Source organism: Dysidea avara, chromosome 5 (assembly GCF_963678975.1).
Source record: "Dysidea avara chromosome 5, odDysAvar1.4, whole genome shotgun sequence".
Lineage (NCBI taxonomy): Eukaryota > Metazoa > Porifera > Demospongiae > Dictyoceratida > Dysideidae > Dysidea > Dysidea avara.
In genome coordinates this window covers 24,597,446-24,623,990 of record NC_089276.1, presented here as the reverse complement: position 1 = coordinate 24,623,990, position 26,545 = coordinate 24,597,446, and the positions used below count along the sequence as shown (strand labels likewise).

The 26,545-nt window shown below is 38.9% G+C and overlaps 1 protein-coding gene across 1 annotated transcript in view; it reads right to left on the bottom strand.

Moving 5' to 3' along the window:
• The window catches only part of LOC136255785 (small glutamine-rich tetratricopeptide repeat-containing protein alpha-like), a 149,477-nt gene that overhangs the window by 120,386 nt on the left and 2,546 nt on the right, over positions 1-26,545 (bottom strand). Inside the window, exons 2-6 of the mRNA XM_066048677.1 lie at positions 26,393-26,545; positions 17,750-17,838; positions 5,699-5,765; positions 5,545-5,644; positions 5,132-5,236 (exon numbers count right to left, since the gene is read on the bottom strand). Of these exons, the coding sequence (XP_065904749.1) occupies positions 5,132-5,236; positions 5,545-5,644; positions 5,699-5,765; positions 17,750-17,838; positions 26,393-26,504 (473 nt within the window). The 5' untranslated portion in view covers positions 26,505-26,545. The remainder of the gene's footprint in view (positions 1-5,131; positions 5,237-5,544; positions 5,645-5,698; positions 5,766-17,749; positions 17,839-26,392) is intronic.

Sequence of the window (26,545 nt, the reverse complement as noted above, 5' to 3'; positions counted from 1 at the left end):
TTGTTTGAGTGGTACCAGTGCGTGTATCTCATTCACTCAAGATATTGCACAGTTAGGTATGCGAATTTCGTAGTTATAACATGGGCACGAGTGATCTGCCAGGCACGAGTGATCTGCCAGAAATGTATGCCCAAAGTCCTCGATGCAAGAGTGCTACCGATGTAGCTCATGTCTGAGTGCTACCGACATAGCTCATCACATTGTGACATGCAGCCCATGTCTGAGTACCAACTTACCTCATCTCAGCACTACCAGCGCAGCTCATGTTTGAGTACTACTGACACAGTTCATGCTTGAGTACTACTGACATAGTTCATGTGAGTACTACTGATGTAACTGATGTGTGAGTGCCACCAATGTAGCTCATGTTTGAATGCCACCGATGCAGCTCGTGCGACCAGCATAGTCTGCACCGCAAGATGCAGCTCATGTTAAGTACCATTTGAGTGTTGCCAACATAGCTCCCATTGTGATATGTAGCTTACGTTTGAGCACCAACTTGCCTCCTTTCATCAGTACTACCAACATAGCTTGTGTCCGGCTATCACTGATGTAGCTCATGTCTGAGCGTTACTGACGTATTGAGAGCTACCAGCATAGCTCAGGTGTGAGTACTACTGGCATAGCTCATGTGTGAGTGCTACTGACGAAGCTCATGATTGAGTGCTACCAGCATAACTGATGTGTGATGAGTGCTACCAACGTAGCTCATGTTTGAGTGCTCCAGGCATAGCTCATGTTTGAGTGCTACCAACGTAGCTCATGTTTTGAGTGCTACCGACATAGCTCATGCTTGAGTGCTACAGGCATAGCTCATGTTTGAGTGCTATTGCCATAGCTCATGTTTGAGTACTATTGGCGTAACTGATACATAAGTGCTACAGACGTAGCTCACATTGTGAGATGTAGCCCATGTTTAAGTACCAACTTACCCCATTTGAGTGTTTCCAATATTGCTCACATTGTGATATGTAGTGATACAGCTTATGCATGAGATGTAGCTCATGTGTGAGTGCTACCAACGTAGCTCATGTCTGTGAGTGCTACCACCGACGTAGCTCATGTCTGTAAGTGCTACCGACATAGCTGATGCCTGTGAGTGCTACCAACGTAGCTCATGTCTGTGACTGCTACCAACGTAGCTTGTGTCTATGGGTGCTACCGACGTAGCTCATGTCTGTGAGTGCTACTGACGTAGCTCATGTCTGTGAGTGCTACCGACATAGCTCATGTCTGTGAGTGCTACTGACGTAGTTGATGCGTGAGTGCTACCGATGTAGCTCACATTGTGAGATTTAGCCCATGTTTAAGTACCAACTTACCCCATTTGAGTGTTTCCAACATTGCTCACATCGTGATATGTAGTGATACAGCTTATGCATGAGATGTAACTCATGTGTGAGTGCTACCAACGTAGCTCATGTCTGTGAATGCTACCACCAACGTAGCTCATGTCTGTAAGTGCTACCAACGTAGCTGATGCCTGTGAGTGCTACTGACGTAGCTCATGTCTGTGAGTGCTACCGACATAGCTCATGTCTGTGAGTGCTACTGACGTAGCTCATGTCTGTGAGTGCTACCGACGTAGCTCATGTCTGTGAGTGCTACCGACGTAGCTCATGTCTGTGAGTGCTACCGACGTAGCTCATGTCTGTGAGTGCTACCGACGTAGCTCATGTCTGTGAGTGCTAGCGACGTAGCTCATGTCTGTGAGTGCTACCGACGTAGCTCATGTTGAGTGCTATTGATGTAGCTGCCAATCCACCTGTCCCTCACTGAACCAAGCCTAGCTAACATCCCCTTTATTTTATTCCCCTCCTACGGGTTAAAAACACAAGAAATGTGAAATCCAATTTAATTTGTGGTCAGCTCATGCCTAAATTCCTTTAAAAAGAAAATTCCAACAACCTTACCCTAACAGGCCAGATACCCTCTACACCTATCCCCAGGATTTACTATATTTCACTCCCTTCCTGTGTGAAGGCCGGGAGGAGGCACGGTATTAAACTGGTGACTGGTTTGTGGGAACTTCTGGTGGTAGGTGACGACTCACCCGGCAAGATGATACTGGGGGATCGATCGAAAGAATCACTTATTGATCTGTTTGTGTGTATCAGTGCCACCACGGCCAGAGCACTATCGATCAACTAGTGAAACTTGCTTGAACATCTTTATGGTCACAATCTGAAGGCTGTCACAGTGGTTCACGGGGAGACAAAAACCTACTGTAGGATATCGTTCCGCTTCAGTGAGGTAGAAATGCCATTGTTCTCAGTCTCACAGTTTTACGCATGACAAGTTGAAGTTCGATCACACGAGTCAACAAATGGCGCATTCTGCATCACGTGCGTGATTGGCTGGAGGCGTGCGTGATTCTTTGTATGCTAACCACGGTTAAGCTATTAACCTTCATAAGACTCCTAGCAATGCATGTCTTACCTATACATATACGCAGTCATCAGAAATAATTGTTGATATAAACTCCTCACCTTTGGCTTGGGATTTATCAACAGTATGTACCACACTGTGTGGGCAGTTCAAAGGCACCGCCAGTGCCATAATTTGTATATTGCACTGCTGCAGACCGCAGCGAGTGTATTATAACTTATAACGCACTGGTTGCGGTTTTGTAGACCACAACGAGTGCATTATAAGTTATAATGCACCGACCGCAGTGCAATATACAGATATTGCACTGGCTGCGGTTTTTGTGCAGCATAGCACAAGTGCCGGTGGCGAAGACCACTACGACACCTCACCTAATAGGTGGAAAGACACTTCACAGATCACTCGAATTCTTTTATAGCCTGACATGTAAAGGTCGATTGTGGGCCATAACATCACCAATACGTATAATGTTTTCAAGTAGCCAATGGCGATTGAAAAAGCCAACACGGGTGGCCACAACTCTAGTCTACATATATAAACGTACTTATACACCTTACTAGTCTGGTGCCATCTTAGCCCAGATTAAACTTCCACTTCGACAATGACTCAATAAAAATATTCTAAATAATACTAACCTTTATGTTCGATTGTGGTAACCAGTTTTGTCATGCCACCAGATTCGAGTTTAGCCAGTGTAAATAGTAAGAATTAGACTAGTATCGTTTAGTAGTTAGGTTTTGTTAACTTAAACTGTCTATTTAGCTGCTTTTTTTCGCTCGAGGGAATCACTATGGTGATTAGTCTGGTGCTTAGTCTGGTGCTTAGTCTATATGGCACGCTGGCATGCTGAGCACTACATGATGAGAGTCGAACGGCAAATGCAGGTTAGTGATATAACCCATAGCGTACTAGTTTTCAATATCTCAGGTGGCTGCAGTACTGCAGGGGGAACGTCATCGCAATGTCTGGTTTGGTTACCCACAATCGATGTTAGAAACCTGGCCTTTATAAGTGTTACAGCTGTCTTGTGAGACTCTCCCCACCTATTAGGTGAGTGGTACATAACAGTTATACAATGTGCACTCGTGCTCTGCCTGTATAAACACACTTGCCTTCGGGCCTAACGGCCCTCAGGCTCATGCGTTTATATCAGGCAGAGCACTCGTGGCTGTTGTATAACTATATAATATGTGACCTAATTTTAGAAAACCGTCGATATACACACAGATTTGTAATAAAACGCATTTAAAAACAGTGGGTAAAAATCGCAAATCCCAGAAAAAAAATTACGCAAGTTTTTATCGCCTTGCTGGTCGGTGAATTGACACTCCAGTGGATAAATCCTGGGCATCATTGTGTTCCTCATATTCATAGGGAGTTCAAAAATCCTTGTTTCATTTCGTGGGTTTTTGAATTACAGACGTTTGATTATGTTGCTGTGGCGAAGGAATTTCCAACAATTTTTCTTCAATGAATTTGCCTCCCTTCTGGATCACAGAAGATCACCTTTGGCAAAAATTATACCTTGGTGGATTCACAAATTCATGACGAATACAATTTATTCCCGTACACCATTGTATAAGTAAGTTATGATCATTTACGTAAGCGCCTGTATAATATTCTCTCGATGTCTTCTGTACTTATTGATTTATTTGCTTGTCCGGCTGTCTACTGCTGTATTTCCCACACTGCTTAACTTATGGAGCAGAAACTTAGCCAATCCATTCCTCTGACTCTGTAGACAATAAAAGAACCAATAAAACGAATTTTGATAAATGTGCGTATATCGACGGTTTTGTAAAATTAGGTTACATATATTTTCTTGACTTTGGAATTGGGAGTGGAATACACCTCGTAACCATGGTTTATGTATCACACACACATACGTACACACACACACACACACATACACACACACAACACCCACCCACCCACCCACAGACAGACAGACAGACACCCACCCTCCCACACACACATGCAAGGTAGAGGCATGGTCAAGTATAACTAATATGTTCTACGTGGGTGAATCACCTACACATGTAAGAAACTGCTTTGTGAATGCATTTAATGCATTTATGTTGCAGTGTGAATTTCAAAAAGTGGATATTGGATAATGCCAATGCATTACTGTACTGAGAATGTATTGTTATGACACAAGCATACGAAAGCTTGATTGTGGGTTTATACAGTGAGCATATGACACAATTTGATGTTTTAAATGTAACTACGCTAGTACTCACTATAAAATCATGAATAAATTATACAGCATATAAATGAATAAATTGTAGTCGTGCAGCTAATGACTCAATCTGTTAAGCTAGGTTTTTAGTATTTAAACAATATACCAAAAACTCAATCCCACAATTGATTTCAAGAAGTATGACTATATTAACAGTAGAGAAAGGTAGTAAAGAAAATCTGATGATCACTTGGATGAGTTAAAATATGTTTTTGCCATGTCACAATAATTACTAATTTTGATTTTAGCTACGTACGTACCTACCGTACGCAAGGAAATTTTGACGTCAAAAAAATTGGACGAATTCAGACTTGACGAATAAAATGTTGACGAAAATCAAGAAATTGTAGGCAAAACCTGTACTTTTAAGGGTGCTTATAAACATTTGACGAATTTAAATTTGACGAATTAAACCTATTCATCAAATTTGTCAAAATTTCCTTGCGTACGGTACTTTACTTCCATACATGAATGCCAGATAAAATAGCTATAAAATAAACTAACCCTAGCCTGTGATAGGCTTTTGCATATCCTGGATTCTTCTCTACTGCAATCTTACAATCTTCCTTGGCTTTAGCATAGTCTTGCAGGTACATGTGTGCTGCAGCTCTGTGTGCACACATACATATATACATACATTTACAATGCTATACAGTGCATCATGCTCCATGTAATAGCCAAAATACATTTATTTAGAAATTCTATATGCATATACAGTACATACAAGCTTCTCTTAGTCTACTCTCAATTTGTCAGAGTTTGATGGAGAGACATATGTTTAGTGATATGATTGCTCTATTAGAGTATCTTTATTTCCACAATACTGTCTCATTTGATACACTTACATGCAATATATGTATGCAACATATATACATACTCTTTAACTACAAAACACTTAAACACTTGTTCAATACTACCTGTTGGCAAAAAATGTTGCATTGTTGCCATCTATTTCTATGGCCTTGGTATATAGTTCAACAGCTTCTGCATAGTCACCAGAATCAAGCTTTACATTACCTACAAATAAAATGTACCACATATAGTATGTATGTACCCTTTAAAATATTAAACCTTGAAGTTTATAGGACTCTGCAGACTTCGAAACTTCTTGCTTTTCAACCTGTTTTCTCACCACCTCCTAATGCACAATAACCAATCAATACACAGACATAACTTTCTATGCATGTATGTAGAAACAGCAGGCATATGATAACATGTAAAAAAAAGTGATTGATGCACACAACGTACTTGAATTAAACAGTAAACTTTGCATAATGGCCATTGCCACAAGGTCCCAAACATTTTCCCAAACATTTTCCCAAACATTTTCCCATACAGATACATTGTGGTCTGCATTAAGCAGTCACCTGTCTCACACATATACGTAACAACCAGAGTTCACCTATGAATCACTAAATACATAACATTAACTCTCATACACTGTATAGGGTTGGCTGCCTTATAACGAGCAGGCATTGTCTTGTTCAGCCAATAATCTGGCACCACGGTTGACATACATATTATGGGACATGGTTATTACTAGACACATTAAAAATTTAAAATAAGAAATAGGGATTGCTGAAAAAAGCCACGAAACAAGAAGGGATCGCTGGGATGGTAATGTAAACCACAAATCCCTATTTTGACTCTCTATAAATGCTCCATTTGAGTATAAAGAGCCAAAATAGGAATTTGTGGTTTACGTACATTACCATCCCAGCGATCCCTTCTTGTTTCGTGGCTTTTTTCAGCGATTCCTATTTCTTAAATATGTCTAGTTTGTGTACTTTTGTCCAAATCCATTTATGGATTATAAGTTATAATTAATTGGCATATTAGTGTACAGAGATTCCTCGGTTTAAAAGGTTAACTCATTAACTAGATATCTTAATGCAATATTAATTTCGTAATCTATGATAAAGACTGTATTTTCATCCTGATTTGTACACGTACAAAATATAAGGCAGGATACATTAATTCCTAGTCTACTCAGTGCATGTTTCAGCCATCATCGTCACACTTTGTGCCATTGCTGAAAACACACTGCTATATGAGCTACCTACCTGTCAGAAGAATTACTGATTGTGCACCTATCATACAGAAGACAGTGTTGATGATGGTACGGGAGGCTTGAAGAAGAACAAGATGTCTTAGGTGTTTATTCTAACAGAAGGGCAAGAATGAAACTCTATGATACAAGTTATAAGATTTCAAAAGATAAGATAAATTTTCACGTGATATAACAATGCTTATAGAACTTTACGTGGGCGAGATCAAAGGAAAAAGTGTACTTTAAATTTCATAAAGTACACTCTCAGCCGGCCAACTGCTTCATCGACCACAAAGAGTGCTTTATTGCACCGCAAAGAGTGCTTTATTCGTTCAATAAAGCACTCTTTGCGGTGCAATAAAGCACTCTTTGTGGGCAATAAAGCACAGTTGCCCACGTGCCTTAGTGTAGGCTAATAGCCTACAGGGCTCGCGACAGTATGACTAATCACCCAACCCGGTGAAGGCTGATAGCCTCGCCGCGCTGAGTGATCAATCACCCCAGCCGATACGAGTTCAACCACTGGATTGCTTTTATAGACATACCTAAATGCTTCGATGATGGGTGGGAGAAGATAACGTTGCTGTTACGTTTGTTAATGTAAACGGACAAGTCCTGGAGATATCACGGAAATACTTCACCATGTGACTCGCAATAGAATCGATTGTGGGTTGCGAGCAAAACCTGCCAAAAGACGCAATGAACGTCTACTATGCCAAACTATGGTGAAATACGCGTGAGTTACTTTGTTAAACTAGTTTATGTGCGTTCAGGCTGCTAATAGTTCGTGCAACGCTTGTTAATTACGAGTCCTAGTGTATGGTGAAGCTACACGACTAGAAAGTTCCATAAATCATTTAAAGCATAGCCGCGAGTGCTATATGAAAAATAAAGTACGAGGCGCACGGCCAAGATGCTAATAAAGCACGAGGCGAAGCACGTGCATTATAGGTGTAGAGTTGTCTAGCAGAATAGGTAGTGAAGAGATAGCTATACATTGTAGCTGTTGTGCTATTATTGTAGCGATGACACTTTACAACACCTTTGTATAAATGCACGTATGAACAAGGCTGCATGCAGCAGCAACCGTGTGAGTTGGTGTTAATCAAGCTAAATAGAAGGAGATGGCTAGGTTTGGCTGAAAAAGTCTTCCTATGCCGGTGTCTGCATGTACAATTCATGTCACTACTAGTGGCCAGTGGCGTAGCCAGTCTTACATGATTATCAGTCATTACCCATGCAGGAGTGCTTTAAACTGGCATACTGAGTTCCAATTGCCAGGACTTAGACTGGGCTCTAGCCCTGGAAGCCTTGGTGTAGCGCCTCCTAGCAGCAGTGCGTCATAAAGTGGAACACCATAGGTATAGTCAGCAAAGTAGCACACAATCCTTCCATATAAGACTGTCAGGCTTCACACCCTGTAAGTTGTTTATGACATGGGTACCATATGGGAGGGTTGTTGATGATAATTATGTGGTTAGACCACAAAATATTTTTAAATGATAGGGTTATAATAAACACCCCATAGTCCAGTCATTTTATGAAAAAAAGGGGTCAACCTTTAACTAATTGCAACACAAATGGTTTCAACAGTTTCTAGCACAGAAAAATGTGCTCTATAACATATCAAAAGTTCCAGAAAATCCCATAAGGGGAAAGTGACCTTTTGCATGATCTTTTAGCCATTTTAAGTAAAAAATTAGGATTTGTGCTTCTATTTCAGCTGTACATTATCCAAACTATTTATATTTGGTATCAAATGATTGCTCTCACTATAAGGAACAAGATGACACTTATTTGGTATCCATAGCTTAATCTGTTCTAAAGTTATCATCATTTTACTGGACAAAACTAATCTAATTATAGTTTTCTCATGGCAAGGGACATTTTATAACAGTGTCATAATAAAGACTAGAAGGTGCATCTGTTACCATGGAAACCGAGAAATAGCATAGCTTTATATACAATTCGATTGTTTTCATTCTCTATTGTCATGAAGATGGAATTTAATTCTTTACAACTCCAAACCTGACATTGTACAAGTTAAGTTAGGTACATACACAATGACACACATTAACCATGGCCGTGGTAGGGGAAAATCTACTCTCTTGTGTATATTATTTATTATTATTATTAGCACTTTACAGTGACCAGCACTGAAGGTCTGACATATAAATGGTAAGCTTCGCTTTCATTCAGTGTTGGTATCTGTATCATCTTCTTCATGGATTGAGGTATCTGAGTTGGTGCAGCCTGTTCCCTTGCAGTTGCCACAAACAGAAGAGCATTTCACCTTGTATTTCTTGCAAGTGCATCTCATGCTGCTGCAGTCAGTGTGGCAGTTACATCTAATCATTTTCAACAGCTTGTCTGGAGCAGGCGATAGATCAGTTAACACAGGCATCAGTTTTCCATCATAGTCTTTCTACCCCCATGCAGTTGGCTGCATCTCACTGGCATCACCTTTCCACTCTTGTGTTTGGAATTATACACGGAAACTGTGATATTTAGCAGCAGCTGAAGTAGGTGGCAAAGTTTATGGAAGAACAACTGTAGTGTTTTTAGCTACCTATTCACAAAAACGCTTGTAGTGGAGAGAGTTTAATCCTTCCTTTGGACTTCCACTGTATAAATCCACTAGTGCTTGCTCTCCTGCAGCCATGATGTCATTTGGTGTAGATGCTACTGCACTGAACACTTTGGCCTGCATTTGAAAGTATTTACTCGACTTTACCTTTCCCAATGTCATATAGCTGTGGTGTTGTGTCACAACCAAGTATTGCATGCAGGAAGAGAATGTTGTTAAGCAGTCATGTAGGGCAGTAGCAGCAGCAGCAGCAGCAGCAGCCCACGTGTATCGCCATGTGGAAGGGGATAAGCAGTCATGCAGGGAAATAGCAGCAGCAGCAACAGCATATTTCAAAGCCAAGTTTCTCTTTGACAGCAGTTATGTTCCACACCCTAGGTTTCATAGTGGCTCTGGTTTGAAAAATATGTTGTGTGATTCCAAGCAGGCATGATAGCACAACAATACAAGAAGATCGGTGTCATCACCAACTAGCACAGTGTCTGCTACTCTGGCTAATTCTACTGCTTTTTGACAATCATCACATCAGCATCTCCTGAAGCATGGTTTACTTTACAATTTCTTTCCAAGAAGCAGCTAAGCATATTAATTGACTGCTACTTGTTGGTGTTGTTCAAAAAAAGTACCCTTCTTCATGTTCAGCTTCGTACCTTTGGCGAATGACATGTGAGAAGTCATCAACAAAAGATATGGTACATCTGACGAGGGTCAAAGGATACTCCGGAGTGGCTGTGTCATTCACCAAAGATACGAAGCTGAACATGAAGAAGGGTACTTTTTATTGAACAGCACCAACAAGTAGCAGTTCATTAATATGCTTAGCTGCTTCTTGGAAAGAAATTGTAAAGTAAACCATGCTTCAGGAGATGCTGATGTGATGATTGTACAAAAAAGCAGTAGAATTAGCCAGAGTAGCAGACACTGTGCTAGTTGGTGATGACACCAATCTTCTTGTATTGTTGTGTTATCATGCCTGCTTGGAATCACACAACACATTTTTCAAACCAGAGCCAAAAAAGCCACTATGAAACCCAGGGTGTGGAACATAACTGCTGTCAAAGAGAAACTTGGCTTTGAAATATGCTATATACAACATTCTCTTCCTGCATGCAATACTTGGATGTGGCACAACACCACAGCTATATGACATTGGGAAAGGTAAAGTCAAGTAAATACTTTCAAATGCAGGCCAAAGTGTTCAGTGCAGTAGCATCTACACCAAATGACATCATGGCTGCAGGAGAGCAAGCACTAGTGGATTTATACAGTGGAAGTCCAAAGGAAGGATTAAACTCTCTCCACTACAAGCGTTTTTGTGAATAGGTAGCTAAAAACACTACAGTTGTTCTTCCATAAACTTTGCCACCTACTTCAGCTGCTGCTAAATATCACAGTTTCCGTGTATAATTCCAAACACAAGAGTGGAAAGGTGATGCCAGTGAAATGCAGCCAACTGCATGGGGGTAGAAAGACTATGATGGAAAACTGATGCCTGTGCTAACTGATCTATCGCCTGCTCCAGACAAGCTGTTGAAAATGATTAGATGTAACTGCCACACTGACTGCAGCAGCATGAGATGCACTTGCAAGAAATACAAGGTGAAATGCTCTTCTGTTTGTGGCAACTGCAAGGGAACAGGCTGCACCAACTCAGATACCTCAATCCATGAAGAAGATGATACAGATACCAACACTGAATGAAAGGGAAACTTACCATTTATATACACAAGAGAGTAGATTTTTCCCTACCACGGCCATGGTTAATGTGTGTCATTGTGTATGTACCTAATTTAACTTGTACAATGTCAGGTTTGGAGTTGTAAAGAATTAAATCCATCTTCATGACAATAGAGAATGAAAACAATCGAATTGTATATAAAGCTAAGCTATTTCTTGGTTTCCATGGTAACACATGCACTTTCTAGTCTTCACTATGACCCTCTGTTATAAAATGTCCCTTGCCATGGGAAAACTATAATTAGACAAGCAAGAAATAGCTTAAACCAAAATTTAATTAAGTGCGTGGGCGGGACTAATATTAGTTTTGTCCAGTAAAATGATGATAACTTTAGAACAGATTAAGCTATGGATACCAATCAAGTATCATCTCGTTCCTTATAGTGAGAGCAATCATTTGACACCAAATATAAATAGTTTGGATAATGTACAGCTGAAATAGAAGCACAAATCCTAATTTTTTTGCTAAAAATGGCTAAAAGATCATGCAAAAGGTCACTTTCCCCTTATGGGATTTTCTGGGACTTTTGATATGTTATAGAGCACATTTTTCTGTGCTAGAAACTGTTGAAACCATTTGTGTTGCAATTAGTTTAAGGTTAAACCATAAAATGACTGGACTACCACCCAACCTTTTTTTGTGTGTGAAAAGCAGCCATGGTATCAGCACTACCATTTATCTTCACCCTATAATGGACAAACAAAGCACTCACTGTGATGGCTAGAAAGAAGAATAAACTGGATGCGTGCTTAAACGGCTACTCGTAGCGAAGATGAGCAGCTCATTATAGACCCTATTATGGCGATCTTGTAAGGTAAAAGAGTGCTGCACAACTTCAATCTGCCATCTATTAACGTTATAAAGACTATAGTCGAACCCTGAGCACACAAGATCACGTAATTTTGTTCTTCTACGGCTTCTTTCATATATGGAACAGCAGGCAATGGCGAAGAAGAACTTACAAATTTATGAAGAATGCAATTTATGAAGTTCGCATGGCGAATTGGTGTCAGGCAATTCAATACATGCTTAATCTTTTTTGCCTTCACCTGGCTTAGCTACTAGGTTCTGGCTGGCTTGGCTGTCTTCCTTTATCTGGTTCATCTGGCTTGCATACTCCTACAGTGTTGTGTAGCTATCTCCTGCAAGTTGTGTATGCATAATTATAGTGTGTTACGCGTCACTGTGCCATTGCTATACCACTGATGAACCTTATTTAGCTCTAGTTGATGTTGATACTTTACTGTATATTGGCTAACAATTTTTATCTGTTGATGTTGCCTATAATGTATTGCTGCATACAATACTGCAATAATGTATAGTTCTCTCCTGTACGTTTTGTATACATAATTATGTGTACACATCACTGTGCCATTACCACACCAATGTGTACTGGCACTTAGCTACTGGTGACCTTTAGTTACGATGCCACTATTGTGTTATATCTGTCACTACTGTGATATACTGAGTTGATTTGGGGATTGTGCTTTTACCACCTAATGGCCTCACCAGGGGACTGTCACGTTGGAATAAATAATAATAATAATAATTGTCTTGACGGTAAACCAACACGCACACACTGTACTGGTCATGCACTGCCTTATTGGTAGGTTGTCCCATTGGTAATTGTACTTGGTTGTACTTGCCCCGGGCCTAGTAATAATATTATGAATAATAATATGAACAATTCGCGTAAAATTCGCAATATTTGAATGTTTCCAAATTTCGTCTAGACCATTTTTACTGCTATATCACCATTTGTCTGAGTTCAGTGTTTGATAATAAGCCTTCTGAGTGTTGTTTGATGCTCGAGTCAGCTTTCTAAGGCTGGTTTTATGTGACTGCTCTATTAGGATTTTCAAAATTCCACTGCGATCCCTATTATGAACCCACTATCGTTGTTCATGACTAGAGGTGTACCGATATAAGAAAACTAAACCGATCCGATACCGATACGATATGGATTAATCATTTTGAAACCGATACAATACCGATACGATACCAATACGATATACCGATATAACTAAGTGTAGCTATTTATATTTGAGGAACCACGTATACCATGTTTAACTTTATTTTAGCTACTGAAGAAACTACTGAAGACAGTCTTAAGATTATTGGCTATGCTTGGTTACCCATGGTGGTGTGGCCTCTATTGACAGCTCAGACTATAAGGCACCCACAAATATAATAATACTATAATGCATGCCCCTTCCAAGATTAGTCCGGATTAGTCTGGATTACTCCGCATTTTAATGGCTTGTAGAGATGGCTGGTTGTTTTATGCTGTGCTCTTGGTTCATCTTTTTGCTGTTTCCCCAGGCCCACTACTATGAGCATTTGTTGTATGATTGGTAAGCTTTGTGACAAACAAAACAGTAATCATCCATGCACTTAGATGGCTTCACGGAGCGTACTACTTTTAGACAAGGAAGATAACTGCTGTTTCCCACCCTTGTTAGCTAAATAATAGGGTTCTCAAAATAGTTCGGTTGTATATCGGTGTATCGTATCGGTTTTTAGCAGCAATATCGGCTCCCACCAATATAGTAGAAATGTCTATATCGGCCACCGATACGATATGTATTGGTATATCGGTACACCTCTATTCATGATATTATGAATAATAATATGAACAATTCACGTAAAATTCGCAATATTTGAATATTTGAATGTTTCTAAATTTCGTCTAGACTGCTATATCACCATTTGTCTGAGTTCAGTGTTTGATAATAAGCCATCTGAGTGTTGTTTTATGCTCGAGTCTACTTTCTAAGGCTGGTTTTAGGTGACTGCTCTATTAGGATTTTCAAAAATTCTTCTGCGATCCCTATTATGAACCCACTATCGTGGTTCATGATGTAAAATAAGCTCCATAGAAATTACTGACTTCCAGAGCCATAGTGACTGCACTTTAACACATATTTGAATCAAACTTTGTATGGAAATCAGGTTACTTTGTCCTGAAAACTGCTCAAACAAACCATTAGGTGTGCTTCAGAATCCCAGCAGGTAGCACCTCCATGTGCTATCCTTTACCTTCATACTAAATTATGTGAAAAGTAACTTCTCTGCTTAGAATTGGAATGATAAGCGCTTCTGCAATAAATGTGGATGATCAAAGGAAAGCCATATTGCACTATTGCGAATCAATACCTTGAGCTGTCAGCAAAAAGAAATGAGAGGACAAAATTAAGTTCTCATAGCCTTGGCCATTATTTATAGACATCAGGAGGCATTTACACTGTAGTCAGTCAGTAGAAATTTTAAAACTATTTTCTTTAAAATTCTGTAGCAAATTATTTTTGGTCACCTTTTGGTTATTCCTAACCAATACTGCCAAGGCACCATAAAGGTAGCTTATGATCAATTTTTTCTTGTGAGAAAGTGAAAAACTTTCATGATCCCTAGTACCATACTGTATTATACCCATTGAATGTAGTCACAGCCCCATGGATTGAGTGGACTGTAGTATCACTGACTACGAAGCCATAAATGGATTAAAAATATCAAGCTGCACAACGGATTTGTTTGATAAACAGGCATATGTCCTACAGCTGGAAGAAGCTGGTTTTCTGCAGTTGTTTTGGGAAAATAGTGTGTATGAGTGTCTGCGTTTTTCTGTCCCAAGTTGTATGCTAAAAGCAGCCTGTGTAAACATTGCATTTCAGGCAGGTAAACTTTATATACAATGAAGTGGTTTCTTCGTGTAAATTCAACATATGAGTGCCACAGTTTTAGAATACGTTGTGAACACTTTTCCTAATAGCCTCTATGGGTATTGTAACAACTGAAAAACAACACAACAGGCCCTGTGGGCTACCAGAAATGGTAAATCTTACAAGGGTGTGTGTGTGTACAAAAAGAAAGGCCATATGAATTGAAAACCAGGTTGAAGTCAAATATATGAGTATTTGTATTTAGATACAATTTTTGAGTATTTGTATTGGTATTTGTATTTTGAAGTTTTGAAACAACATGCATTTGTATTTTTACTTATAAATGTGACCGAATTTTGGAAAACCGTCAATATACACACAATAGTACTTTTGTAAAAATAAAAAAAACTATGGGTAAAAATGCAAGCTTCAGAAAAAAAAAATTATGCAAGTTTTTATTGCCTCACTGGTGGGCGAGTTAAGCCTCCAATGGATAAATCCTGGGCATCATCGTGTTCGCCTGTTCATAAGGAGTTTGTTTCATCTCCATACACGAAAGGATTTCAAAGTTACAGACGTTTGTTTACGTTGCGGTGACGAAAGAATTTACCGACGACCGTTTTTCAGTGAATTTGCCTTCCTTCTCAAATACAGAAGCATGCCTGGGACAAAAACTATACCTTGGTGGATGCACAAATTCCAGGCGAATACAATGAGCGAAGATTCAATTCCGTATGCCATTGTATCAGTAAGTTATGATGGTTTATGTAAGCACCTGTAGATTATCTTCTCGTTAGCTTCTGTACATATCAATTTATTTGCTTGTCCGGCTGTCTACAGTAGTGCTGTAGTTCCAATGCTGCTTAACTTATGAAGCTGAAACTTAGCTAGTCTATTCCTCTAGAAAACACTTTGTGTAAAAACTTCTGCTTGGAAGAGAATCTGTATTACCAATTTAATAGGTTGGAAGATGATCTCTATGACCTATTGACACCTTCATCTGTGAAATATAAAATATATCAAATACTAATTATTTTCTTTCCTTCAGCCAGCCAAGAAAATGAAAACCTTTTCCAGCGGTTTAATAAATGAATCTGACTCTGCAAATGCTGATATTCCAAGGATTTCAACACAGTGGTTGAAGAGTACCCTGGTTACCACAAGAAGAAGACCCACTTGTGTTTTGGAAAGTAAATCAAACAAAATTTCCACCTTTAGCCAAAATGGCTTGTAGATTTCTCTGCATACCTTCATCCTCGGCACCCACAGAAAGAATTTTATTTTTAGCATAGCAGGTAAACTTTCGCCCTGATCGATGCCGTTTAACTGACAAACAATTTGAGGAATTTAACTCATGTTTATAAGATGTAATCAATAAGTTAAGTAGCTAGATAGTTACTAAGCTATTACGAGTGGTCAGTTGTTTTTACCATACACTTGAAATTTTAATATTAAAACAGAGGTGTGTACTATTGGGTGGTTGTGTAAAGTGTAGTTCAGATCAAAGGATCAAAGTACCACAGTATTTTTATTTGAAACACATCCAGGTTATAAGTATTTGTATTTAATACTTTCAGAGTATTTGTATTTAAATACTTTTCAAAGTGTTTGACCACAAGCATGTTGAAAACAAAAATTGCACAAGAAGCAGGGTTCTGCCCACACTGGTCGGCAGTGGTTCAAAGCGACCAGTACCTCTAAAAACCGACCAGTACCCTCTTAAATCCGACCAGTACAATTCTTACACATATTGCTTATACATGTTCAATATACCCTAATATAACACACAGCTTATCAGTTCATGTTAACGTTAGGCCACTACTCAGGAATTTCTGGGCAGAACCCTGCAAGAAGTATTTTGTTGGTTAAATGTAATATAGCACCTAGATGTGAGCTACGTATTGTGGTGTAAAATTGTGGCTGTAAGATACATGTATGTCAATCAGTCTCTAGCCTTGCAACTGTGGTCAGGCTAGCATCTAGCCTCGCAACTGTGGCCAGGCTGGCAAACTATACTGTATATTGGATCTTAGAAAATTAAATATCTGCTCTTCTTGCTTTCAATGCTATATTTGACACTAGATGCACTTATCTGTAAAATCATGTAAAGTACTTCTAAGATGATTTTCAGTGGCAGCATTTTTGTGGGTTCCCTTGATAGTACTATACAGTACTAACATAACTGTAACCAAGAAACCCACATATTCAAGCATTTTTAAAATTCCATTTGCTTTATCTTGATAGCCAAAAGAATAATCAGCCAAGGTTTCATCCATAGGAACAGAGAGTTTTAAAGTAGTAACAACAGAAAGATCAATTTGTCAGTGATAATACAGCTGCCTTGTAACTTGTACCATAATGTTCCCCCATAGAACAATCACATGTGTATCATATATAGCTAAATGTTACAGCAAAAATATATTATACAAGTGTACACTGTATTTAAAATACTGGCATATATCTTTTGGGGTTCTGAGGAGTGCCTTTGCTTTTATTTTTCAATCAAGCTGGTCATCGTATTCCAAAACCATATAAAGACGTTCATTAGAGGTCACAAAATTATTTGCATTGCTAAAAGGTATTATTAGTTAGTATGCAGGATATGATTGACCATGCCTCTATGATCAATCAGCAGGATTGAGCACCATGACACACACCCTTACTGATCTATTCACACTTATTGCGATCAATCATATCGATCATGCTTACTACTGGTAGCATGGCAAAAAGGAGACATGGAAAAACTAGTGCACCATTCCACTTCAGTTTTAACTATGTTCCACCTGTTATTCAGTGTTACAAATGAATAACAGTATGAGAAGCACCTTTGCATGATCAGGTTAAATGCCACTTTGCATTTCATAATTGTAAGCCAGGGCACATAGTCACTCGTAACTACCATAGTGACTGGATGATTGTAGAGGTGCTGTTCTTTACTTTTAGCATTGTATAGTGTAAGGAACATAACTGAAAGTGAAGGCCACTTCATGTTTCAGTAATTGATACTCGGGCATGAGTAAACTTCTTATACATATTGTATCAAGATGTGCTGTGCTTGTTTTAGTTATTTACATGTATCATTACAAACCTCCAATGGCTGCTCCAACTTGTAAAGATCAGCTTGTGTTTTATCAGCAATATCAACTCCAAACGCATTCTGCAAAAGGTCTACGGCAACTGTAATATTAAAAGCATAGTATAAGAATTCAAAACACTCTTGAGTATACACTACAATACATACATTATACAGTGTACGCATAGTGTAACTATATTATATGCCACATATGATGGCCACATGTGAAAAGCAGGTAGTTATGTAATAGTTGTAACGCGGGTGTGAAAGCTTTGCCTGAAATGTATGCCTGAATGCCTGAGGGTCACAGACCCGAGGGCGGAGGGAATACGGTTTAGGCAAAGCCCAAATGCTCCGTGTTACAGCTAATATGTAACACTTCCCATTCATATTAGACTGATAGCCTGTACAGGGTGATCAATCACCCTGGATATATTATATATGCATGCCTCATGGGTCAATAGCTAGTATATTCTGGTTACGTTCAGCTATGATGAATGGACAAATCAGAGAATTTCAGATACGTGAGTTTAATATTTTAATCAGTCTGGGCTATTGAAGTGCTTATGGAATAATTATGGAGTTTACTAAAGGGCTGGATACTAGGGCTGCAACGAATGCCAAATTTAGTATCCGTATATTTGGATGTCTTAACGAACGAAGAACTATTTGGTAAACATTTTGATTAATGCAAAAGTGCTAGAATTCAGCTACGTACATATTGCCACATACCGTACTTGGCCACTTTCTTTCTGAACTATATGTACGAGTAAAGTTGGCTGTCTTTATAAACAATTTTACATGGCATAACAGTCCATCTTGTAGAAATATAGCTGGCAACCAAACCCATTTTGACTGTAAACACTTGTAATTTACTAGTTAATGAATATCTGAATAGTAAACTTAGTATCTGGATAATATCTTAACGAACGGATATCCGAACAAATCAAATATTTGTTGCAGTCCTACCTACTAGAAATAGTAGGTGAGTTTGTTGTAGAGTGGTAATTTCACCTAGAGTGGTAACATCGTGATGGGGATGTGGGGTCCATATTCAGAAACGTGCAGAAACAATTGGTGAATAAGCTAGCTATAGCACTAGTTTTCACTTCAACTCATAGTAGTGTGGATAACAAAATGCTCTCCGTCTGAGTGGTTTTCATAGCAAAATCCAAGTCGTGCATACTAATCACATGAGTATTAATCAATCCCCACAATCAATTTCGGCCTTAACGTCTATATAATCGCTGCCCAGGTGTAGCCTGGGCAGCTCCTTTGATCTGAGGTGTGAAAGTGTTACATAGGTACATGGTGTCCCTGCATTAGTCTTGTTAAATGTTTAGCCATGTACTATTTTATTGGTTATGTAGCTATATCCCTTAAGAAAACCAGTATTTTAAAAGCTATGCTGTAATACCATCATTCATCTCTTGTTTCACTACTTTTTATTGCATAGATCCTACTTCATTTTTAAATGAACAATTTTTAACATACTAGTTTGTTCAGCTAGCTACAGTGTAACTTGTGGCTGCTCTATTAGAATATCACACATGGCTGTTGTATTAGAGTGACTGTTGTATTAGAGTATCTTGAGTCAGCCAAGGGATGTGCAGCTAGCTAGACCAATAGGGGGTGAGGTTATCTTATTTACTGGTAAGCAAATACGTAGCATTGTAAAGAGGTGTGCATGGTCTCCATACTCTATCGCCATTAGTCCACCTAGATCTTTATTTGATGAGTCCGGTCGCAAACCTATTGCGAACGGGATCTCAATTGCAATTCACGAAGTTGCAGATATCTAGCTTGTGTACCTCTTACAGTTGCACCAGGACCGAAGTGCTTCTGAAATCCAGCTCTCTATATATCCGGCCACCTGTAAGTGTTTTGTTATATTTAATGTTATATATTATATGGACTAATACTATTCTGTAAAGGTGATATTTGTCACATAAGATGTTTCTAGGATAATTTTCAAAGGCAGAATTTTTGGGCGGCATGTGAAACTTTTGCCTACTTAAATGGTACTATTATACTGTTTGATTTGTATAGGTAATCACACACATTTGAGTGCAATTATTCCATAATTGCACGAAAATGCGTGTGATTGCCTACTAATCACATAGTGACCACCCTTCGTGGTTTGTAGTACACATCTATCCAGTTCTATGTGGCCATTAACTTCTACCAGGTGATTGCATCATCCTTCTTTGTATTACATCATTTGTTGTTGCACTTAAAAGGCTTCACGTGTCAGCAATTCTGATTGGCTACTCAAAATGTCTATAAATGTTGCGCTTAAAAGGCTTCTATTGTCAGCTTATTTGATTGGCTATTCATTATATCACTTTCTTGTTACACTTAAAAGGCTTCTGTTATTCTGCTATTTTATTGGCTACTTTATAGTGCAATTACAGAAACAAGGCCATGAGATTTGGGATTAATTGCACTCCTACTACTGAGACTAATGTATGGCAAATTAAATCACTATGTGATTATGAGTGTAACTATCTCTAATCCAAAACAGCCAAGCTGTAAAAAAAAGAGTGCGGCCCTCAAAAAGGCTATGGTGAAAAAAGATGTGAAATCCAAGGTGGCGGCCAAGAAATGGCTGTGATGGTAGGTTAATGGTAAAAAATTTAATAACGACAATTCAGGTGAATTTTTGTGCCGCTTGGTCTTGGCACAAAATTCACCCGAATTGTCATAAAAATTTTTACCATTAACCTACCATCACAGCCATTTCTTGGCCGCCACCTTGGATTTCACATCTTTTTCACCATAGCCTTTTGGAGGGCCGCACTCTTTTTTTACAGCTTGGGTGTTTTAGATAAGATTTCATTTCTTTTTGTATTTGTATACCCCAAAGTCAGCCTATGGCCGGCTTTGGGACTTTTTTAAACTATCTTTTTTTTCTTTACCACAGGAAGAAGAAAAGATGAAGCAGATGTACTTTAAATATTTCTGATTTTATCAGTAAATGTACAAATTATATATATAATATAGAACTCTCCATGGTGGTTTCTTTGTAACTGAACACTCTACAAGGTGAGTTCTTCTAGCTGCTCTCTCTACAGGGTGAATTGTTTGTAGCTGAACTCTCTACAAGGTAACTTCTTCTAGTTGATGTCTCTACAAGGTAACTAGTTAGTAGCTGAACTCTCTACATGGTGGTTTCTTTGTAACTGAACTCTCTACAAGGTAAATTCTTCTAGCTGATCTCTCTACAGGGTGAATTGTTTGTAGCTGATCTCTCTACAGGGTGACTTGTTTGTAGCTGATCTCTATACAGGTTACTTATTTCTAGCTGATCTCTTGAATTCTCTTCAGGGTGACTGCTCTATTAGGATGACTGCTCTATTAGAGTATCTCGATCCCGCACTTGCTGTACCAAGTTGGGTTTCGCGTTATAACTCCATGGCTTTAAGTCTGATTCACCATTGAATAGCCTTTCAAAGATGATTACTCCATCTGTACAACGATTTTCAAAGCATTACCCCAAGCGGTTTATCTGGTAGGCGTGGCAAGCAGTCGTTTTTTTATTAGCTAATCTCGATTGCATAATTGTTACATTGTTGGTTTTTTCGTTGTATCTTCCTGGTTTTTAGCTCGATTTCTTTCAAACCACAAAAGGTTTGAGGTTCAACAGTTAACCTATTCACCCACCGATTTTCAGCTTCTTCCCATATGCGGTTTACCCTGTAGGCATGACAACATATTGGTGTTATTTTTCGTGAATAATCGCTCATAACTATTTTCCTGTTTGTCGTATTCCGGCCAAAGTTGGTATCGAGATGCGCCTTTATACCCCCCTTCTGTGTGCCAAATTTCAAGGCAATCGAATATGGCATTCGCATTTTATGGCAGTTTTTGTAAGTGTGCGAAAAGAGGAAGAAAAATAAGAAGAACTAAGCCAATTTTTGAAGTCGCATATCTCGGGAACGCTTAAAGCGATTTCACTCTAATTTGGAATGTGGAGTGCTGAAGTTGGAGGGCGTGTCTACAGCAAAAATCGTCTTGCTTCATCAAGGCAGCACAGAGCTACGGAGGTGCGAAAATTGCGTTTTCGTTCTTCCTGTTAATATACTCACGGGTGTTGCGCGCCAGCTTCTTGGGTCGCACGACACACTACCGTGTGTCTTGATATCTGGCCACCTGTGTTGTGTTACATTTAATATTGTGTTATATATACGGACTAATACTATTCCGTAAAGGTGATTTTCGTCACATAAGATGTTTCTAGGATAATTTTCAATGGCAGAACATTTGGGCAGCGTGTGAAATTTTTGGTCCCTACTTAAACGGTACTACTGTACCGTTTGATCTTGAGTGTAACTTGTAAGCAGTTTGCAGAAAAGCATTCTAAATATGACTATAAACAACAGCACAGATTTGCACATATATATTATCTAATCAAAAAGGGCCGCACTCCTTTTTTTACAGCTTGGCTGTTTTTGATTTCACTTCTTTTTGTATTTGCATACCCCAAAGCCGGCCTATGGCCAGCTTTGGGGCTTTTTAACCTATATATTTTTCTTTACCACAGGAAAAAGAAAAAGATGAAGCAGATTTTATAAATACTTTAACTCATTCTGATTTTATCAGTAAATGTACAAATTATATATATAATGCATATATCAAGAGTTCATTATATTATGAACTCTTGCATATATTTATTATATGTCAATTAATCCCCACAGGATAATTTACAGCTGATCTCTCCACTAGGTGGCTTGAAATGTAGCTGAACTCTCTACAGGGTGATCTGCTTGTACGTAGATGAACACTTTACAGGATTCTCTCTACAGGGTGACTTGACTCTAGCTGAACTCTCTGCAGGGTTATCTGTTTGTAGTTAAATTTTCTACAGGGTGATTTGTTTGCAGCTGAACTCTCTACAAGGTCTTCTAGCTGATCTGTCTACAGGGTGACTTGTTTCTAGTTGGTCTCTCTACAGGGGATTTGTTTGTAGCTGAATTCTCTACAGGGTGATTTGTTTGCAGCTGAACTCTCTACATGGTGGTTGCTTTGTAGCTGAACTCTCTAAAAGGTGACTTCTTATAGCTGAACTCTCTACAGGGTGATCTTTTCATAGCTGAACTCTCTACAAGATGATTTGTTTGCAGCTGAACTCTCTACATGATGATTTCTTTGTAGCTGAACTCTCTACAGGGTGATTTGTTTGCAGATGAAATCCCTACAGGTGATTTGTTTGTAGCTGAACTCTCTACAAGGTGATACTTCTAGGTGATCTCTCTACAGGATGACTTATTTCTAACTGAACTCTCAACAGGGTGATCTGTTCATAGCTGAACTCTCTACTGGGTGATTTGTTTGCAGCTGAACTCTCTACATGGTGGTTTCTTTGTAGCTGAACTCTCTACAAGGTAACTTCTTCTAGCTGATCTTTCTACAGGGCATATTTGTTTGTAGCTGAGTTCTCTACAGGGTGATTTGTTTGCAGCTGAACTCTCTACAATGTGACTTCTTCTAGATGAACTCTCTACAGGGTGACTTGTTTCTAGCTGATCTCTCTACAGGGTGACTTGTTTCTAGCTGAACTCTCTACAGGTGATTTGTTTGCAGCTGAACTCTCTACATGGTGGTTTCTTTGTAGCTGAACTCTCTACAAGGTAACTTCTTCTAGCTGATCTTTCTACAGGGCATATTTGTTTGTAGCTGAGTTCTCTACAAGGTGATTTGTTTGTAGCTGAACTCTCTACATGGTAGTTTCTTTGTAGCTGAACTCTCTACAATGTGACTTCTTCTAGCTGATCTCTCTACAAGATGACTTGTTTCTAACTGAACTCTCTACAGTGTGGTCTGTTCATAGTGGAACTTTCTACTGGGTGATTTGTTTGCAGCTGAACTCTTTTCATGATTGTTTCTTTGTAACTGAACTCTCTACAAGGTAACTTCTTCTAGCTGATCTCTCTACAGGGCAATTTGTTTGAGCTGAATTCTCTACATGATGGTTTCTTTGTAGCTGAACTCTCTATTAGGTACCTTCTTCTTGCTGATCTGAGTACAGCGTGACTTGTTTGTAGCTGAATTCCCTACAGAATAACTTGCAATGTAATATAATTGAGTAAATTATAAATGCAGCTGAATACTTTATTAGGATGACTGTTCTATTAGAGTATCTCGATCTCGCATTTGCTACACGTAGTTGTCTTTCGAATCATAACTCAGTGGTTTGTAATCCGACTCTTCTGTACTACTGCAAGGACTTTCTATGATGATTATTCCAGCTACATACTGATTTTCAGCTCGTTGCTCTAAGTGGTTTGCCTGGTAGACACGAAAACTAATAGTTTTTTTTATTCATAAAAATCGATCGCGTAATTTTGACACAGGTTGGGTTTTGTGTCATATCTCCATGGTCTTTATCCCCGATTCCTTTCAAACCACAAAAAGGCACTCCTACGATGGTTGCTCCACCTACATATCAATTTTCAACTGATTCCTCAAAGGAGTTTACCCTGTAGGCGTGACAGACCTTCGACCTTATTTTACGCAAATAATCGTTCATAACTCCGTGAATGTTCATCGGATTCCTACTAAAGTTGGTACAGAGATCCGCCTTAATGAGCCCTTTAAGTGTGCCAAATTTCAGCCCGATCCGAGCACGCATTCGTGTTTTATGGCGGATTTTGCGAAGTGACGAAATGAAGTAGAAGAAGAAAAAAACGAAGAAATTAAAACAAAATTTTGTTCGCTCGTATCTCGGAAATGGCTGAAGTGATTTTCTTCAAATTTGGTGTGCAGGCTCCCCTTGCTGGCCGGCACCTCTCTAGCAAATTTGGTTCCAATCGGATAAGGGATCACAGAGCTACATAGGTGTGAAAATTGCATTTTCTTTCTTCCTGTTAATATACTCACGGGTGGCACGCCGGCTTCTTAGGCCGCACAACACACTACTGTGTGTCTTGATATGCATGCACGCAAACAGTTAAATAGCAATCATACTGATGATTTTTGGTACAACTTCAACTGCAACTTTAACCATTAATAGTGGGATGTGGTGTATGTTCTATTTGCAGCTACACATGGCTTTACAAGCTTGAGTTTGGCATATTGTTCTGCATCTCAATCTTAAAAAGATGCAAAAACACAGCTGAATATTGACAAAAAAACACTAAACAGAATTTGATGTACTATTTGGTTTGGGTCTTTTCAGAAGGCGTAATGTATTTCGCAGACTGGACTCACGGACTGGACTTGCGGACTGGACTCACGCACTGAGCTGGAAACAACTTTTAAACAATAATCCAGGCCTTATCCATCTCTTGCAACACTGGAGACACCACTATTGAGCTACAAATGCTGGTATTGCTCTTCCTTACAAGTTAACAAACTAGCGTGTGCACTAATTAATTTGAATACATTTACGATACACGAGTACTAACAGTGATAAAGCGATTGTTGTAGCTTAGATGTTTTTCCTTTGTTGCTCCAGTACTTAGCACTAGTGTTAGGGCTGTAGTGATGAGCCAGTTTATTTGCATAGCCCCATCACCTCGCTGGGCGGTATCATTTATAGCTACCCTGCTAAGAACTGTTACTGGCTCATCACTACAACCCTAGCACTAGTGCTAAAGCAATAAAGGAAAACATCTGCGCTACAACAATAGCCTCTATCACGCTTTATCACTGTTAGTACTCGTGTATCGTAAGTGTATTCTAATTAATTAGTGCACGTGCTAGTTTGTTGACTTGTAAGGAAGAGCAGTATCAGCAGTTGTAGCTTGATAGTGGTGTCTCCAGTGTTGCAAGAGATGGATAATGCCTGGATTATTGTTTAAAAGCTGTTTCCAGCTCAGTGCGTGAGTCCAGTCTGTGAGTCCATGCAGTCCGCGAGTCCATGCAGTCCGCGAAATACATTAGGCCTTTCAAGAATACATGTGTAAGTTTGCAGATCAAAAGATACTTTTGTGTATAGTTGCAATTTGGACAATTATGTGATCATCAGCTCATCAGTATGTGAAGTGAGTGATATTGTGAGTACTGGGACAAAACAGACAGTCTGTAGCTACTGTAACTGACTTTATAGTTTTGAAACTACTGTACAGTCCATGTATTTCTTTTAAATGTGTAACTAATACGAAATAAAGCACCACTGCACACATGCAGTTTCTCAGTTTCTAAACTGCTTGCAAGATGCAAACACATGATGGCACACATGTAGTGTTCACTTGCAACAGTTAAGGAATGTATGCATGCAAAATTAGCAGTTGTTATACACTGTACTTATATTGCACACTTATGTATGCATGCTAATAACAGTACTAACATGTGTATGTATGTACAACTGCACACATGAAGCATAACATGATTTTCATGAAGATATATATTGTGTGGTGGAAAATAAAAAACAAATGATATGCAGTCTGATGATGTACATTGTAAGTTGAAATTATGGTATCAAAACTCTTTGTTCCTGGATTTAAAGCAGGTATATCCCATTCTATAAGCTTCATGTAAATTAAAGGTTTTTTAAGCAATGGTATTGTACCAACAGTATACCACACTAATACTACAGTAGAATATTATTGACACTTGACTTTGCCTTGGTAATGATGTTGATAATCTGCTCTTATGAGGTTATAAATAATTCACACATATGCATGACTGCATGTATGTACATGGTACAATACAAACCTTCCAAACCCTCAGCGCTGTCTTCAGAGAGCTTTCCACTTCCACGGAGATCATTTAAATACATCAGATAAGAAAATGTCAGTGCTTTGTCAGTATTAGTAAGACCTGCCATCTTTTCCAAATAATTGACCAATTGCAAGTAGAAAAATAGTT